This window comes from Haliotis rufescens, unplaced genomic scaffold (genome assembly GCF_023055435.1).
Source record: "Haliotis rufescens isolate VD_foot unplaced genomic scaffold, xgHalRufe1.0.p SCAF_8, whole genome shotgun sequence".
Classification (NCBI taxonomy): domain Eukaryota; kingdom Metazoa; phylum Mollusca; class Gastropoda; order Lepetellida; family Haliotidae; genus Haliotis; species Haliotis rufescens.
The window spans coordinates 5751886-5770995 of record NW_025964372.1 but is presented as its reverse complement, the minus strand read 5'-3'; the positions used below and the strand labels follow the sequence as shown (position 1 = coordinate 5770995).

Below are 19110 nucleotides of genomic sequence, written 5' to 3'. Positions count from 1 at the left end.
AAGTTGCGTACGTGAACTTCCTGTGGCTATAAATAACAAGCAGCATGGCGTCGGGAGTACTTGCAGGAAGATTAGCTATCGTGACGGGTATCTTGAAATTTTAGGACATTTCAGTTATATATTTATTCTAAACTTGTTTACCTCATACCTATTAAATATTATGCATTATTAGCGATGTAAACTTCCAACATTATTGTCTATTTGTCGGTGAAAACTTGTGCTGTGTTGTCGGCAATGGGTGTCACCTGTATGTCGTGTCAAATGACATTGGCTGTCATTGACCTCAACCTGATTCGATCGAATTGGGAATGACACTCATTGTCAAGTAGCGTCGGATTTCAGGTCTTTCCGTCAAGATAATGTTATCAAACTGTGTTGCAAACTTGAAACCCAAAACAGTTAAATGTCACTGAGCACTTTGAAAACTTATTTCAGTGTAAAAAAACTACAAAAAACAGGAAGTGATAGTGATGGGTAGTTCTTGACCAGGGTACACTCATTATATCTTTCGACCTTACATACATTTACATCAGGCAATGTTAAATGTACTACGGTGTAAGTTTTGCATTTTACCACTCTAGTTTTTCACAGGATCTGAGTGAAGGACATGTTTTATGATAGTTTTCTTCTGTCTTGCAAAAAACAAACTTGTCAATCTTTTGCGTGACAATGAGTGATATGATGTCATAATGGTGACGTTCGGTGTAGAACGAAAGCCTTGCAATGCTTGCTTTGTTTTCTTTAGGGATGCCCACCTCATGCTAGCTGACCAAGTTACCGTGCTTATATGCTTTCAATGCCTGTGATATGTTCGGGAGAAGTATTACAGTGTAGACAAACTGCTTGAGCATATACAGCGCCATATTTTGTTTACAGGCTGTTGTTGGTGATTCCGTAATTCAGATTGATAACCCACTCAAAATACTGGACTCAACCAATCCCGCTCCACTCTATATATTTGCTAACACCAAAGAGTTCGCGTTATGTTTAGTCATGGTAGAATGGAGAAAAACATACTGTGTTTTCAATGTAGAGCTAGGTTACCTGTAGATTTAACTATGCTAAATTAAACATTTGAAACCTCACGCTGGGTGTTTGGTTTCAAATTCAATTTAGCGGGGTTAAATCTACAGGTAAAATAGCTCTACATTGAAAACACAGCATGTTGATCTCCTAATTGAAAGCACCGTGGTCGAGAACAACCCTAGCAGCATGCAACAGAAATGACTCTTATAATATAGTTTCTCCTTTTGTACTATAATGTTCTCTGGTTGCTATGGGTTACATCAATTTCCATCTGTCAAAAATTCAACTGTTTCAGTTTTCTAAATCAATATAGGGTTGTAACATCAAATTTAGTCAGATGTTTCTTTGTTACCATGGTTACAGGAGGAGGCAGTGGCATAGGTAAAACAATATGTCAGGTGTTTGCCCGAGAGGGCGCTATACTCGCAGTGGTGGACATCGACAAGTCCAATGCTGAGGCAACAGTGTCAGGACTCCCACAAGGCAGTAAGTATTCTAGCCTGATGGTCCAAGTATTTGAAATTTGAAATTTTAGTTTTGGTTTTCAGCCATTGGTAATAAATGCTCATCAGTAAAACATTTTGTTAGAATGACACCTTATCAGTAAAACATTTTGTCAGAATGACACCTTATCAGTAAAACATTTTGTCAGAATGACACCTTATCATTAAAACATTTTGTCAGAATGACACCTTATCAGTAAAACATTCTATCAGCAACAAACACCCATCTGTAAAACACCCAAATCTGCAAGTGATTCTGTGGCATTTGATTGTCTACAAAAGCAATTTATAATTCTGTAATGTTTCTATCTCCGCCAGGCCAGAAGCACCAGGCATACACAGCCGACATCGCCTCCTCCACCGATATTAACGCCATGATGGCACAAATTAAAAGCCAATTTTCGGTGCTGCCATCTGTGGCTGTAAACTCTGCAGGAATAACACGAGACAACTTCCTCATGAAAATGGATGAGAAAAATTTCGACAAGGTCATTGATGTCAATTTGAAGGTTTGTGGATGTGATTTTATTCGAAATATTATTATATTCATATAAAAATCCCAAAATGATTCTGAAATATGATGAGTGAAAAATTAAGAAATCTTTCATTTTGAGAAGTGATTTTAATGACACAATGCTAAAACTGACAAATTTGCATTTGTGAATAGAAGTACGAATGAAATACTTAGTCATTGATGTGTTAGGTATGCCATCTGTTAAACAATTACAATTATTGTCACCCGCATGGATCAGGTCGTCAGGTTGTGTTAACGCCCACCCACCCCTCCCCCTGCAGCTGTCATGTTTCCCACCCCTCCCCTTGTAGCTGTCATGTTAAACTCACCCACCCACTCCTCTCCCTGTAGCTGTCATAAACTCACCCACCCACTCCTCCCCCTGCAGCTGTCATGTTAAACCCACCCACCCAACCCTCCCCCTGTAGCTGTCATGTTAAACCCACCCACCCACCCACCGACCCACCCACCCCCTCCCTGTAACTGTCATGTTAAACACACCCACCCATCCCTCTCCCTGTAGCTGTCATGTTTCCCACCCCACCCCCTGTAGCTGTCAGGTTAAACACACCCACCCACCCCTCCCCCTGTAGCGGTCATGTTTCCCACCCCACCCCCTGTAGCTGTCAGGTTAAACACACCCACCCACCCCTCCCCCTGTAGCTGTCAGGTTAAACACACACACCCACCCCTCCCCCTGTAGCTGTCAGGTTAAACACACACACCCACCCCTCCCCCTGTAGCTGTCAGGTTAAACACACCCACCCACCCCTCCCCCTGTAGCTGTCAGGTTAAACACACCCACCCACCCCACCCCCTGTAGCTGTCAGGTTAAACACACCCACCCACCCCTCCCCCTGTAGCTGTCATGTTTCCCACCCCGACCCCTGTAGCTGTCAGGTTAAACACACCCACCCACCCCTCCCCCTGTAGCTGTCAGGTAAAACACACCCACCCACCCCTCCCCCTGTAGCTGTCATGTTTCCCACCCCACCCCCTGTAGCTGTCAGGTTAAACACACCCACCCACCCCTCCCCCTGTAGCTGTCAGGTTAAACACACACACCCACCCCTCCCCCTGTAGCTGTCAGGTTAAACACACCCACCCACCCCTCCCCCTGTAGCGGTCATGTTTCCCACCCCACCCCCTGTAGCTGTCAGGTTAAACACACCCACCCACCCCTCCCCCTGTAGCTGTCAGGTTAAACACACACACCCACCCCTCCCCCTGTAGCTGTCAGGTTAAACACACACACCCACCCCTCCCCCTGTAGCTGTCAGGTTAAACACACCCACCCACCCCTCCCCCTGTAGCTGTCAGGTTAAACACACCCACCCACCCCACCCCCTGTAGCTGTCAGGTTAAACACACCCACCCACCCCTCCCCCTGTAGCTGTCATGTTTCCCACCCCGACCCCTGTAGCTGTCAGGTTAAACACACCCACCCACCCCTCCCCCTGTAGCTGTCAGGTTAAACACACCCACCCACCCCTCCCCCTGTAGCTGTCATGTTTCCCACCCCACCCCCTGTAGCTGTCAGGTTAAACACACCCACCCACCCCTCCCCCTGTAGCTGTCAGGTTAAACACACACACCCACCCCTCCCCCTGTAGCTGTCAGGTTAAACACACCCACCCACCCCTCCCCCTGTAGCGGTCATGTTTCCCACCCCACCCCCTGTAGCTGTCAGGTTAAACACACCCACCCACCCCTCCCCCTGTAGCTGTCAGGTTAAACACACCCACCCACCCCTCTCCCTGGAGCTGTCATGTTTCCCACCCCACCCCCTGTAGCTGTCAGGTTAAACACACCCACCCACCCCTCCCCCTGTAGCTGTCAGGTTAAACACACCCACCCACCCCACCCCCTGTAGCTGTCAGGTTAAACACACCCACCCACCCCTCCCCCTGTAGCTGTCATGTTTCCCACCCCACCCCCTGTAGCTGTCAGGTTAAACACACCCACCCACCCCTCCCCCTGTAGCTGTCAGGTTAAACACACCCACCCACCCCTCCCCCTGTAGCTGTCATGTTAAACACACCCACCCACCCCTCCCCCTGTAGCTGTCAAGTTAAACACACCCACCCACCCCTCCCCCTGTAGCTGTCATGTTAAACACACCCACCCATCCCTCCCCCTGTAGCTGTCAGGTTAAACACACCCACCCACCCCTCCCCCTGTAGCATTGAGGTTAAACACACCCACCCACCCCTCCCCCTGTAGCTGTCAGGTTAAACACACCCACCCACCCCTCCCCCTGTAGCGGTCATGTTTCCCACCCCACCCCCTGTAGCTGTCAGGTTAAACACACCCACCCACCCCTCCCCCTGTAGCTGTCAAGTTAAACACACCCACCCACCCCACCCTTGTAGCTGTCATGTTTCCCACCCCTCCCCCTGTAGCTGTCAGGTTAAACACACCCACCCACCCCTCCCCCTGTAGCTGTCAAGTTAAACACACCCACCCACCCCACCCACCCCACCCCCTGTAGCTGTCATGTTTCCCACCCCTCCCCCTGTAGCTGTCAGGTTAAACACACCCACCCACCCCACCCCCTGTAGCTGTCATGTTTTGCCACCCCTCCCCCTGTAGCCTCCCTGGATTGTCCCTGGGAACAGGTTGTGATGCAGTATTTCTCCCCTTGCCAGGGCACGTTCCTGGTGAACCAGGCAGTCGGCAAATGTATGATGGAGGGCAAGGTGGAGAATGGATCTATCATCAATATATCCAGCATCGTCGGCAAGGTAACCATGGCATGCTTGTATTTCAGTTGGGTAATATTAGGTAAAGCCTAGATGTATATCCTATGCTTGTGTGTCAGATGGGTATCATTGGGTGAAGCCTAGATGTATACTCACACGCAAAAGAAACACAAGTCGAGTATGCAGTATACATGCCTAGATGTATATCCTATGCCTGTGTTTTAGATGGGGAATATTGTGTGAAGCCTAGATGTATATCCTATGCCTGTGTTTTAGATGGGTAATATTGTGTGAAGCCTAGATGTATATCCTATGCTTGTGTTTTATATGGGTTATAATGTGCGAACCCTAGATGTATATCTTATGCCTGTGTTTTAGATGGGTAATATTGGGTGAAGCCTAGATGTATATCCTATGCTTGTGTTTTATATGGGTAATAATGTGTGAAGCCTAGATGTATATCCTAGGCCTGTGTTTTAGATGGGTAAATTTTGTGTGAAGCCTAGATGTATATCCTATGCTTGTGTGTCAGATGGGTAATATTGTGTGAAGCCTAGATGTATATCCTATGCTTATGTGTCAGCTGGGTATAATTGGGTTAAGCCTTATTGTATATCCTATGCCTGTGTGTTCAGAAGGGTAATATTGCATGAAGCCGTGATATTTATACGATGCTTCTGTTTCAGATGGGTAATATTGGGCAGGGCAACTATGCAGCGTCCAAGGCAGGTGTTATTGGACTGACGAAAACAGCGGCAAGAGAATTTGCAAGGTTTGGTCATAACTGAACTGAAACTATCTATAGCTGGTGTAACATTTTCTAACTATTGAGCACCGTAGTTATTCATCTTGATTCAGTCCAACTTCTGAATCATTAATCACTCCTCATAAATCAAACATGAGATCATGAATCACACACAGCTCATGAATAACACACAAGTTATGATTCACATACCTGTATAACTGGGGCCAGTAAATAATCTTCAGTGATTGATATAATGAGCAATGCCTCACTCAACCCATCTTCCTGAGGCAAGGTTGTTAACTGACTGTAAAATTCCAGTTTTCACAATTGCCGAACTAGGCTGGAAATCTAGAGTTATATTTTTGGCATGTTACTTAGGACCTAGTCTAACTCAAATATGTCATTGTGTAGACCCTCATGAATCATACCAGCATGTTACTTGGGTCTAACCCGGACTCCCAACAGTGAAGACCCTCATGAATCATACAGCATGTTACTTGAGTCATACCAGGATTCCCAACAGTGTAGAACCCATGAATCATACCATCATGTTACTTGGGTCTAACCGGACCTCCAACAGTGTAGACCCTCATGAATCATACCAGCATGTTACTTAGGTCTAACCCAGACTCCTCACAGTGAAGACCCTCATGAATCATACCAGCATGTTAGTCGGGTCTAACCCGGACTCCTCACAGTGTAGACCCTCATGAATCATACCAGCATGTTACTTGGGTCTAACCCGGACTCCCAACAGTGAAGACCCTCATGAATCATACAGCATGTTACTTGAGTCATACCAGGATTCCCAACAGTGTAGAACCCATGAATCATACCATCATGTTACTTGGGTCTAACCGGACCTCCAACAGTGTAGACCCTCATGAATCATACCAGCATGTTACTTAGGTCTAACCCAGACTCCTCACAGTGAAGACCCTCATGAATCATACCAGCATGTTAGTCGGGTCTAACCCGGACTCCTCACAGTGTAGACCCTCATGAATCATACCAGCATGTTACTTGGGTCTAACCCGGACTCCCAACAGTGAAGACCCTCATGAATCATACAGCATGTTACTTGAGTCATACCAGGATTCCCAACAGTGTAGAACCCATGAATCATACCATCATGTTACTTGGGTCTAACCGGACCTCCAACAGTGTAGACCCTCATGAATCATACCAGCATGTTACTTAGGTCTAACCCAGACTCCTCACAGTGAAGACCCTCATGAATCATACCAGCATGTTAGTCGGGTCTAACCCGGACTCCTCACAGTGTAGACCCTCATGAATCATACCAGCATGTTACTTGGGTCTCACCCGGACTCCCAACAGTGAAGACCCTCATGGATCATACCAGCATGTTACTTGGGTCTAACCCGGACTCCTCACAGTGAAGACCCTCATGAATCATACCAGCATGTTACTTGGGTCTAACCCGGACTCCCAACAGTGTAGACCCTCATGAATCATACCAGCATGTTACTTAGGTCTAACCCGGACTCCTCACAGTGAAGACCCTCATGAATCATACCAGCATGTTAGTCGGGTCTAACCCGGACCCCTCACAGTGTAGACCCTCATGAATCATACCAGCATGTAAGTCGGGTCTAACCTGGACTCCTCACAGTGTAGACCCTCATGAATCATACCAGCATGTTACTTGGGTCTAACCCGGACTCCCAACAGTGAAGACCCTCATGGATCATACCAGCATGTTACTTGGGTCTAACCCGGACTCCTCACAGTGAAGACCCTCATGAATCATACCAGCATGTTAGTCGGGTCTAACCTGGACTCCTCACAGTGTAGACCCCATGTATCATACCAGCATGTTACTCGGGACTAACCCCGGACTCCTCACAGTGAAGACCCCCATGAAGCATACCAGCATGTTACTTGGGTCTAACCCATACTCCCAACAGTGAAGACCCTCATGAATCATACCAGCATGTTACTTGGGTCTAACCCAGACTCCCTACAGTGTAGACCCTCATGAATCATACAAGCATGTTGCTTGGGTCTAACCTGGACTCCTCACAGTGAAGACCCTCATGAATCATACAAGCATGTTGCTTGGGTCTAACCTGGACTCCTCACAGTGTAGACCCTCATGAATCATACCAGCATGTTACTTAGGTCTAACCCTGACTCCTCACAGTGTAGACCCTCATGAATCACACCAGCATGTTACTTGGGTCTAACCCGTACTCCTCACAGTGTAGACCCTCATGAATCATACCAATATGTTACTTGGGTCTAACCCGGACCTCCCACATTGTAGACCCTCATGAATCATACAGCATGTAACTTGAGTCCTACCAGGATTCCCAGCAGTGTAGACCCCCATGAATCATACCATCATGTTACTTGGGTCTAACCCATACTCCCTACAGTGTAGACCCTCATGAATCATACCAGCATGTTACTTAAGTCTAACCTGGCCTCCCAACAGTGAAGACCCTCATGGATCATACCAGCATGTTACTTAGGTCTAACCCACATTCCCAACAGTGTAGACCCCCATGAATCATACCAGCATGTTACTTGGGTCTAACCCAGACTCCCCAGTGTAGACCCCCATAAATCATACCAGCATGTTACTTAGGTCTAACCTGGACTTCCAACAGTGTAGACCCCCATGAATCATACCAGCATGTTACTTGGGTCTAACCCAGACTCCCCAGTGTAGACCCTCATGAATCATACCCGCATAATGCTCTGATCCTGTGTCGATGCCGCCTATGTTCCTGAAAGTCACAAAGATCTTTCGTTATTTTGGGCCAAGGGTTGCTGTGGGCATCCCCTAAACCTATGACCATGGGTTCGAATCCAGGTTCACCCCATTTATGTTTCTAGGTCTGTCAGCACCATACCTGGGCTCATGGGTTCCACTAAAGTGGTAAAAGTAATTGTAGTGTATATGCAATCAAGGTTTGTAATTATATGCATATGTATGGGTCAGAGGTCAGGGTCTCGTTTTGGGGATTGACCATGTGCGAGCCAGCATCAATGGCGGCGCCCTGTAAAAGTCTTCGTTTCACTCCTTCAAGGATCATATCTTTTATCAACAGAGCAAGGATCATTCAAGAACATTATAGTAATAATCAATTTGTTTCTGTATTTCAGTAGGAGTAGGTCACAAAAACATTTCATCAGAAAAATAATACACGATACAAATTTAAAAAATGCTTATTTTATCTGGAAGTTAACAGTAATTGGCGCTTTTTCCTTTTTCCAGGAGTATAATTAACGTCTTTGGGTGGCCTAGGGGTCAAAGGTGCCACAATTCGATGTGCAGTTGTCTCCCTTGGACACGCCAGAAACCTATGATCATGGTTTCTAAGTTTGTCAAAACTACACCCGTGGGTTTCACCGAAGTGGTAAACGTCTGAAACCTACATCACTTCTGCTTTCCTCCCACATCAAGCCTACACGCCGCGATATAACTGGAATACTGTTCAAAGCGGTGTTAAACCCAACTTACTCACGCGCTCACTCTCTCTAATGTAATTTCAGTGTCCAGTCAGCTTCAGGAGGTGTGGAGGACTTCTCTGTCTGTGTGTAGATCCTAGAATGTAATGTCAGTGTCCAGTCAGCTTCAGGAGGTGTGGTGGACTTCTCTGTCTGTGTGTAGAACCTAGAATGTAATGTCAGTGTCCAGTCAGCTTCAGGAGGTGTGGAGGACTTCTCTGTCTGTGTGTAGAACCTAGAATGTAATTTCAGTGTCCCGTCAGCTTCAGGAGGTGTGGAGGACTTCTCTGTCTGTGTGTAGAACCTAGAATGTAATGTCAGTGTCCAGTCAGCTTCAGGAGGTGTGGTGGACTTCTCTGTCTGTGTGTAGAACCTAGAATGTAATGTCTGCAGTGTCCAGTCAGCTTCAGGAGGTGTGGTGGACTTCTCTGTCTGTGTGTAGAACCTAGAATGTAATTTCAGTGTCCCGTCAGCTTCAGGAGGTGTGGTGGACTTCTCTGTCTGTGTGTAGAACCTAGAATGTAATTTCAGTGTCCAGTCAGCTTCAGGAGGTGTGGTGGACTTCTCTGTCTGTGTGTAGAACCTAGAATGTAATGTCAGTGTCCCGTCAGCTTCAGGAGGTGTGGTGGACTTCTCTGTCTGTGTGTAGAACCTAGAATGTAATGTCAGTGTTCAGTCAGCTTCAGGAGGTGTGGTGGACTTCTCTGTCTGTGTGTAGAACCTAGAATGTAATGTCAGTGTTCAGTCAGCTTCAGGAGGGGTGGTGGACTTCTCTGTCTGTGTGTAGAACCTAGAATGTAATGTCAGTGTTCAGTCAGCTTCAGGAGGTGTGGTGGACTTCTCTGTCTGTGTGTAGAACCTAGAATGTAATGTCTGCAGTGTCCAGTCAGCTTCAGGAGGTGTGGTGGACTTCTCTGTCTGTGTGTAGAACCTAGAATGTAATGTCAGTGTCCAGTCAGCTTCAGGAGGTGTGGTGTACTTCTCTGTCTGTGTGTAGAACCTAGAATGTAATTTCAGTGTCCAGTCAGCTTCAGGAGGTGTGGTGGACTTCTCTGTCTGTGTGTAGAACCTAGAATGTAATGTCAGTGTCCCGTCAGCTTCAGGAGGTGTGGTGGACTTCTCTGTCTGTGTGTAGAACCTAGAATGTAATGTCAGTGTTCAGTCAGCTTCAGGAGGTGTGGTGGACTTCTCTGTCTGTGTGTAGAACCTAGAATGTAATGTCAGTGTTCAGTCAGCTTCAGGAGGGGTGGTGGACTTCTCTGTCTGTGTGTAGAACCTAGAATGTAATGTCAGTGTCCAGTCAGCTTCAGGAGGTGTGGTGGACTTCTCTGTCTGTGTGTAGAACCTAGAATGTAATGTCAGTGTTCAGTCAGCTTCAGGAGGTGTGGTGGACTTCTCTGTCTGTGTGTAGAACCTAGAATGTAATGTCAGTGTCCAGTCAGCTTCAGGAGGTGTGGTGGACTTCTCTGTCTGTGTGTAGAACCTAGAATGTAATGTCAGTGTTCAGTCAGCTTCAGGAGGTGTGGAGGACTTCTCTGTCTGTGTGTAGAACCTAGAATGGCGTGACATGAAACTGTAAGATGTTAAAGAAGAGATGTTTGTTGATTTTGCTCTCAAATAGATATTTCCTTCCTTAGGCAAGTTTCGCGGAAGTCATGAATGAGGAATAAGATGATAATTCTCTCTTCCTGCTTTCTCCTGTTTACTGATTAATTTGAGTCAGGAAACTTGGAAGTAGGTCGGCAGGGGAAGTAACTTATTCAAAACAGTGAGTGAGGGGAGTTTGTGCCACGGCTTGCTTGTCCTGCGTACAGAAGAGTGCAAATATCTCCTCGGATACCCCTAGGACCATCAGAGTGCAAATATCTCATCAGATATCCCTAGGACCAGCCGAGTGCAAATATCTCATCAGATACCCCTAGGACCAGCAGAGTGCACATATCTCCTCAGATACTCCTAGGACCAGCCGAGTGCAAATATCTCCTCAGATACCCCTAGGACCAGCAGAGTGCAAATATCTCTTCAGATACCCTTAGGACCAGCAGAGTGCAAATATCTCTTCAGATGCCCTTAGGACCAGCAGAGTGCAAATATCTCTTCAGATGCCCTTAGGACCAGCCGAGTGCAAATATCTCATCAGATACCCCTAGGACCAGCAGAGTGCAAATATATCCTCAGATACCCTTAGGACCAGCAGAGTGCAAATATCTCCTCAGATACCCTTAGGACCAGCAGAGTGCAAATATCTCTTCAGATGCCCTTAGGACCAGCTGAGTGCAAATATCTTCTCAGATACCCGTAGGACCAGCAGAGTGTAAATATCTCCTCAGATACCCCTAGGACCAGCCGAGTGCAAATATCTCCTCAGATACCCCTAGGACCAGCCGAGTGCAAATATCTCCTCAGATACCCCTAGGACCAGCCGAGTGCAAATATCTCCTCAGATACCCCTAGGACCAGCAGAGTGCTCCTATATCTCCTAGGACAAATGAAACTGATACTTGGCATGCTTGTAGAAAACATCTTCCTGAGGCAAGGGAGTTAACTGACTTTAAAAGTACAGTTTGCACCCTTGCCGAACAAGGCTGGAATTGTGGAGAATTGACTGGACTAACGAGTCTATGCATAAGTCCAATCAAAATTGGGTCGTGAAATCGACGTCCGGAACATAAAATGTTGTGCGGATTTCGGTCGATTGCAGGATTTGCAAATCATGTGTTCCGCCAAATCATTGTCAACACATATTTTCCAAATCTTTTCATGTTTTTAATCAAGGTGCTCTCGTGATCTGATGCATTCGTGAAATAAGACCCGTTTTATTACACAAAAAAGATTTTGATTATCAGATCGTCTTGACTGGGCGCCACAGTTTTCTTTGAAGCAAATGCAAGTGAAATGAGAGGTGGAATCTGATTGGTGAATAGGAGGGACATAGAAGGAACTCATAATAGCCACTGGTGGCGCTACGATTGAGCCCAGGAATTCCAGCCTAGTTCGGCAAGGTTGGAAACTGGACTTTTATCTCGGGAAGATGGTAGAAAAGACCTCCATGGGGAATCCGGGTTAGAATAGATCCTGAAGGTGTTGGACATTGCTCACAATATCAATCACTGGTTTGTCAGGTCCAGAATCCATTATTTACCAGCCATTGCCATGTAGCTGCTTCAGGAAGTTCAAATTGAGTGGTGTCACCAAATTATGTATACAAATAGGGGATCATCATGTTTGGGTAAAAAAATACTAAGATTGAATTATTGAACAAATAATGCTGTTATGTATGAATAGGTTACACTTAATGTAATCATGGCTGTCCCAGGTTCAACATTCGAGTGAACGCCGTCCTCCCTGGCTTCATCGATACTCCCATGACAGCAGCGGTCCCGGAACACCTGCTACAGAGGGCGATGTTCCTCGTTCCCATGATGAAGATAGGGAAGTCAGAGGGTGAGATAACATTGTATTTTATGAGTCAATCAGCAATGTTCCAGACAAATCACACAACCTTGGAAAAAAACCAATGCGACCAACAAATGGTCGATAGTATGATCACCAATTCATGCCACGATGACATACAATCAGCCAGGTCACACGCTGTACGAGCCAAGTCCCCATGACAGTTGCCTCTGGTGACCAGGGTGAAGTTTGTGGTCTGTCTTGAAAATTCCTTGAAATTAGATTTAGCTAGGTATATGGATATCGTGTTTTGACAAGGCCTTGAATTTAATTAGCAATCTCCATCTCACAAGCAGCTTTGGTTGTATGATCCTCAGGGAGCTGAGAATGAAAACCAAGTGCACACTGATCCAGAGACTGGGTTAATAATGGAGCACTTTGAGCATGCTTTAGGGTGTGGATTTGGCGCATTATAAAAATGCACATTATTATTATTATTATTATTATTATTATTTCCCTTCCAATGACAACTGCTGTTCAGTACTGGGAATTGTCTATCCTGCCCTAGAATCCTTCTAGGACTGATCAGAGCAGAAAGTCCACCACAGTATTCTCATCAGTACTTCAGAGTTCGTATTCACAAATCAAGCAGAGGATAGCTAGATTCTATGACAAGTATTGCTGAAGGTTTTTTCGTGCAGTGAAGAGATTTGTTTACATTTTGCATTGTTACCGTGGTTACAGACGTAGCTGATGCATGCGTGTTCCTGGCCAGTGACAGAAGCAAGTACATCACTGGTACCAGTCTCGAGGTTGCAGGTACGTTGTCCATAAGGGACATTTCAGCTGAACTGATTAGGAACCATTAACTTTTTGCAGATCTGTATTATTTGCACATTCATAATTTCAGTTAAATTTTTTAAAATGTTTTACCCAAGTAAAAGCACATGTACCACATGTGGTGTCTCTTTAGGCAAGTGACTTTGTTTGAAATATGCCTGTGTTCACCCAGCAGCGAATGGGTACCCGGTAGAATGAGATGGTAATGTGACTGTTAGGCTTCTAGAGCCTCACAGGTAACTTGGGTTGTGTACTCCCAAGGGGGCTGAGAAAGAAAATCGAGTGCACACTAATCCATTGACTGGGGGTGCGGGGTTAGTGCTTTGAGCATGCTTCAGGATGGACTATAGCGCCTTACCAATATCCATTTATTGTTGTCTAAGGCGCCACATTCCACCATGCAGAGGTGCATTCCTTTGGCATGCAAAAAACATTTAGTCATGGGTTTGAATCCCAAATTTGTCCTGATTATGTTTTTAGGTTTGTCAGCATCAAACCCATGATTTGATTTCACGAGATTGGTAAACATCCAAGACCTGCATCACTTCAGGCTTTCCTCCCACATCCAAGTGGCACACCATGACCGGGGTAGAATAGGTCTTCAGCAACCCATGCTTGTCGTAAGAGGCGACTATGCTTGTCATAAGAGGTGACTAACGGGATCAAGTGGTCAGATTAACTGACTTAGCTGCCGTATGTCATTGATCCCAATTGCATAGATGGATGCTCATGATGTCAATTGCAGGATTGTCTGGTCCTGACTCAATTATTTACAGATTGCTGTCATATGGCTGGAATATTGCTGAGTGCAGCGTTAAACAACAACTAAAAAAACCAAAATGTCCAAAGCATGTCAGACACTCATTAATTGTTCCAGGTGGGCTCGGCATATAACAGACGAGGGAGCCAGCATCGTAGCAAGGACCATGTCCTATTCTGTGATACGGAGAGTTCCTTCCCTAGCTGCAGTACATTGTTTTGATTGACTAAATAAAAGCTTTTCTACGATGCCAACCGTTCAGTATGCCTGAGCTGATTTCACAGACAGGTTCCATTTGTGATCAATGTACAGTAAAAATAGGGGATGTTCAACTCTATCTGAAAGAAGACTGTTATAAAATATAGGATAAAGTGGTTAAACAGAGTTTCAACACAAATTATTTTTATGTGGGAGAAATAGACATGGTGGTTGCTTTCATACAGATCTGTTTTCGGAGGCTGATGCTTTGTGAATACAGTTCTTTGGATAGGCTCAATATTCAAGACGCACCATTATCTTTTTGTATTGGACTTGGATGTCTCCTACTTTTTATATTTATGTGTACATGTTTATGTCTCATTGGGCTATGTGTGTGACTGATGCCTGTCGCCTGTGTCGCTGTGCCACAAAGCAATCTTGATACCACAAAGCAAACTTGATGTCACAAAGCAATCTTGATGCCACAAAGCAAACTTGATGCCACAAAGCAAACTTTATCCCACAAAGCAATCTTGATACCACAAAGCAAACTTTATCCCACAAAGCAATCTTGATACCACAAAGCAAACTTAATTCCACAAGGCAATCTTGATACCACAAAGAAAACTTTATCCTACAAATCAATCTTGACATCACAAAGAAAACTTTATGCCTCAAAGCAATTGTGACATCACAAAGCAAACTTTATGCCAGAAAGCAATCTTGACATCACAAAGCAAACTTGATGCCACAAAGCAAACTTGACATCATAAAGCAAACTTGATGCCACAAAGCATACTTGATGCCACAAAGCAATCTTGATGCCACAAAGCAATCTTGATGCCACAAAGCAAACTTCATGCCACAAAGCATACTTGATGCCACAAAGCAAACTCCATGCCACAAAGCAAACTTCATCCCTTAAAAGCAATCTTGATGCCACAAAGCAAATTTCATGCCACAAAGCATACTTGATGCCACAAAGCATTCTTGATGCCACAACAATGCACAAAGCAAACTTGAAACCATAATTATAACACAAATCATGATATTCATTTACCATGTGATACATCACTGCTTGACAAGTGTCTAAACAAAGATAGTCAGTGGCAATAGAAGAATAAAATTCCTGTTTAAATTTATTCACATGTTATGATGTCAAATTGTATTTTATGAATATTTTTTCCACTGAATTTTATCAGTCAGTTGTTTACTTTATTGATATTGAATTGTTCTGGTTGGTCATCACATGAATTAATACATACAAGTCACAAAAACATAGCTCAGGAAATAGTGGCACTAAGATTGCATTTTGGAACTGCGACCTATAATCGTTGTTACCATTTACTGGTATATTATTGTCAAATGTTTTACATTGAACAATGTATATTATATATGAATTAATTGCTAAGTGGGATGGCTGTGTGACTAACAAAATTGCTCACAAGTTTTGAAATTTCTTGAAGCTACCATTAGTAATTACCATTCAGGATTGTCTGGTTGTCATTGGTGAGTTGATTGTGTGTCATCATACAGCGACAGTGAGTTGGACTTTGTTCATAATATCGACCACTGGTTTGTCTGGTCCAGGCTAGGTTTTCTACAGGTTGTGATTCAGCTGTGACATTGCTGAGTCTGGCTTTGACAACATTCATCCATTCACTCAAGATGTTTTCAGTTTGAATTGACTGGGTAGATACTATTCATTGTTTAATTTATCCAACCTGACAGGAATAACATTCGGACATATCACATCTTTCTGATGTGACGATTTGAAACTTTTCACATTCAGCATGTTAATGACCATCTTCCTGAGGCAGGGGCGGTCAGGTAGCCTAGTGGTTAAAGCGTTCGCTCGTCACGCCGAAGACCCGGGTTCGATTCCCGACATGGATACAATGTGTGAAGCCCATTTCTGGTGTCCCCCGCCGTGATATTGCTGGAATATTGCTAAAAGCGGCGTAAAACCATACTCACTCACTCACTCACTCTTCCTGAGGCAAGGGAGTTAACTGACTGAAAAAGCCCAGTTTCCACCCTTGACGAACTAGGCTTGGCTTTCATAATAATCAGACACCCATGTAAAAGATGTCAATTTGGCGATGTTGGTACTGCTTTTTCTGTTTTGAACTGTAAAGCAAGGTGAGACGTTATCCTTGTTAGAGACAACATATTGGCATCTATGTTTTCTATTCCTCGCTCGTCTAAAGCTGCTCAACCTTTGGTAAGGATAGAGGATCAAGAAAATTACATGTTAACATTTATCTATTTTGTGTTATTAAATATTCAGTAAGGATCAATTTCATATTTTCATCAAGTTTTGCTCTCTATCAGGACTGCACATCTTTAGCCCCCTCGTTATTTAGCACATGGGCTTATAAACGGGAAAAAATAAACTGCTTTTTTGCCCATTGGCTTAAATTTAATTGGAAAAATTATTGATCTCCCGTACTGGATATTCTTCAACATGTGTTGTAGCACGCTTCTGACCCTTCCTCTAGGTGGTATTCCGGATACACAATGTGGGACATTACAGACACGTGACAAACACGCATAACGGCGATATTGGTTTGTACTGACATTTTTGACAGTTTTCAGTTTCAGTTTTGAATGTGTTCTTGACTCATAATTTTCTAGTAGCAAAAAGTTAAATCATGTCTCTTGTGAGTGTCACTCTCTCCATCTATTTGTGAGTACCGTATTTGACGTAATAAGCGCCCATGGCGATATTTGCTAATATATTGGCAAGTGAACAATCCCAATTTCTTCCGATTGATCAATGTACACAAGCAGTGCCGTAGCCAGCCGGGGGGGCAGTTGCCCCCCTCGATTTCTTTTTATAGAAAACAGTTTTATTTGAATCAAGTTGGGGACAAGTGATACTTGTACAAATATTTGCCCCCCCCCCCCTGTCAAAAAATTTAACTACGGCCTTGACAAGACTTATTTATTTGTGTATGATACGCACTCGTGTGTTATATGCACCCTTAATTATGGGCAATTAAATTCTGGAACAATATATCTGTCTTTTAAAATACACACAAACTTTTCTTTTGTATCATTTCAGGCTGTTAGCATAAACCACAAAATTTATGATCTTTCAACTCTGTCTTTTTTCACCAAAATTTTATTCTAGGGCGCCCTGAGCGCTTATTACGTCGAATATGGTAATGTTTCATTGCACAGGGGATGTTCATTCTTCCTATCATAGTTTCGTTCTTTTCGTTTTCAAGCCCTGGGCTTGAATTTGGATGAAGTATTACTAAAATAGGAAAAATCTGTAATTATCCCAGGGCTTAAAAACATGCAGCCCCGATTCATTTGTAACTGAAAAATTGATACTTTTCTATATTGAAGAATAATCAAGAATAAGACCTTATTAATTATCAGTAATCATATCTCTGATATGCTCGTAACCTCCACTGTGACCGTTTTATTTTTTATTGCGAAATGAGGATATTTCAAAAATTTGAATTGTTGAAATTTTGAGGAATTAGATAAGTGTTAAAAGCCTCAAGGCAATTACATTTTTGCCCTATTAAGACAATTTCTTTTAGGGTCTGACAATAATATATTTTCAGGGCCTGGAATTTTTTTTCTATACAAACTACTTTTTCAGTTAGCATCTAAGACATACCATATTTTTTCGGAAAGGAACATCCAGCATGTGTGTTTCCTTATGAAAAATCTGAGAAATTATTTTTATCCAGCATTTTTTAGAACAGTTGTCACTGGTTGGCACCTTGGATGTATTGATTGCCTACAACGAAAACTGAGCAACGCTTAGCCATGACCTAGCAAGAATGTTAAAAATACAGCTCACTAATTTATGAAATGTGTGCAATTTTAGCAGGCTGAAGTATTCAAATATGTATGTAAATATGTTGGATTATTCAAATATTTTCTTTTTGTACTGGACTTACTGATAATAAACTGTTGATATAATTATTGTTTGTATTGAATAGTAGTTGAAGATGTCAAGTGAGTTTGGTTTAACGTTGTTTAGTACAGTATTCGAGTTATGTCACGCCTTGTCCGCTTCATGTGGGAGGAAAGGCCCAAGTGATACAGGTTTTAGACGTTTACCACTTAAGTAAAACCAACAGGCGCAGGTATGATACTGTCAGACTTTGAAACAGAATTGGGCATTCGAACCCACAATCATAGGTTTCTGGCATGCCCAAGGGACGCAACTCTGCACATCGAATCATGGCACCTTTGACCATGTTGACCCCTTGGCCAACCAAGTCAGCGAGGATGTTAATAATACACCTCGAAAAAGGATAAAGCAGCAATTAATACTTATTTCCAGATAAAATAAGCATTTTAAAAAATTTTATCGGGTATTATTTTTCTGATGAAATGCATTTGTGACCCACTCCTATTGAAATACAGAAACCAGAATTGATATCTAATAACATGTTCAGGAACTGTTCCATCGTCATAGTTACTGGACTACCCTTTTATATGCTCTCCCTGCCTCTTTGCATCACATATGAGTATGACTTGTGACCATCCGGCGAAACTGTTCTTGTACGTGTTTCAGCAGGTAAAGACCGCCTCCGTGGTCTGGTGGTAGAGCGCCTGTCCGGAGAGCGGAAGTTTGGGGATTCGACCCCCGGCCACATCAAACTGAAAGATGTTAAAAGTGGTACTTGTTGTTACCCTGCCTGGAGGTCAGCGTTAAGGCTTGGAGTCAGTATACTGTGTCTCAGTGAGGTATTCATGTTAAACTGTGGCATGGAAAGGCCACACATGCACGCACACACATATGTGCATGCATGTCAATATATAAAGTACAATAATCTTGAACGCGATGTTAAACCCCATATTACCTCACCTTGCATAATGGGACCTTTATGAAAATGAGATCAATGTCTTATGCACAGGGGTAGATTTAACAACAAATTTGTATTCAGCCAGCAATTAAATTATGGAAGGACTCCTCA

General features: G+C 43.8%; 1 protein-coding gene across 1 annotated transcript; it reads left to right on the top strand.

The window, feature by feature from the left end:
• Positions 1–36: 36 nt before the first annotated feature.
• On the top strand, positions 37–15068 carry LOC124119954 (estradiol 17-beta-dehydrogenase 8-like). Its single transcript, XM_046482660.2, has 8 exons — positions 37–87; positions 1390–1512; positions 1848–2038; positions 4692–4787; positions 5432–5517; positions 12287–12414; positions 13108–13182; positions 14081–15068. The coding sequence occupies exons 1-8, from the start codon at positions 45–47 to the stop codon at positions 14095–14097; spliced, it is 759 nt and encodes a 252-aa protein (XP_046338616.1). The 5' UTR covers positions 37–44; the 3' UTR covers positions 14098–15068.
• The last annotated feature ends 4042 nt before the right edge of the window (positions 15069–19110 follow it).

Bases quoted from the DNA above. Each gene is read 5' to 3' on its own strand.
- LOC124119954 (XM_046482660.2), top strand. From the start codon at position 45: ATGGCGTCGGGAGTACTTGCAGGAAGATTAGCTATCGTGACGG. The intron at 4,788-5,431 runs GTAACCATGGCA...CTTCTGTTTCAG, and splicing joins TATCCAGCATCGTCGGCAAG to ATGGGTAATATTGGGCAGGG. The intron at 12,415-13,107 runs GTGAGATAACAT...CCGTGGTTACAG, and splicing joins GAAGATAGGGAAGTCAGAGG to ACGTAGCTGATGCATGCGTG.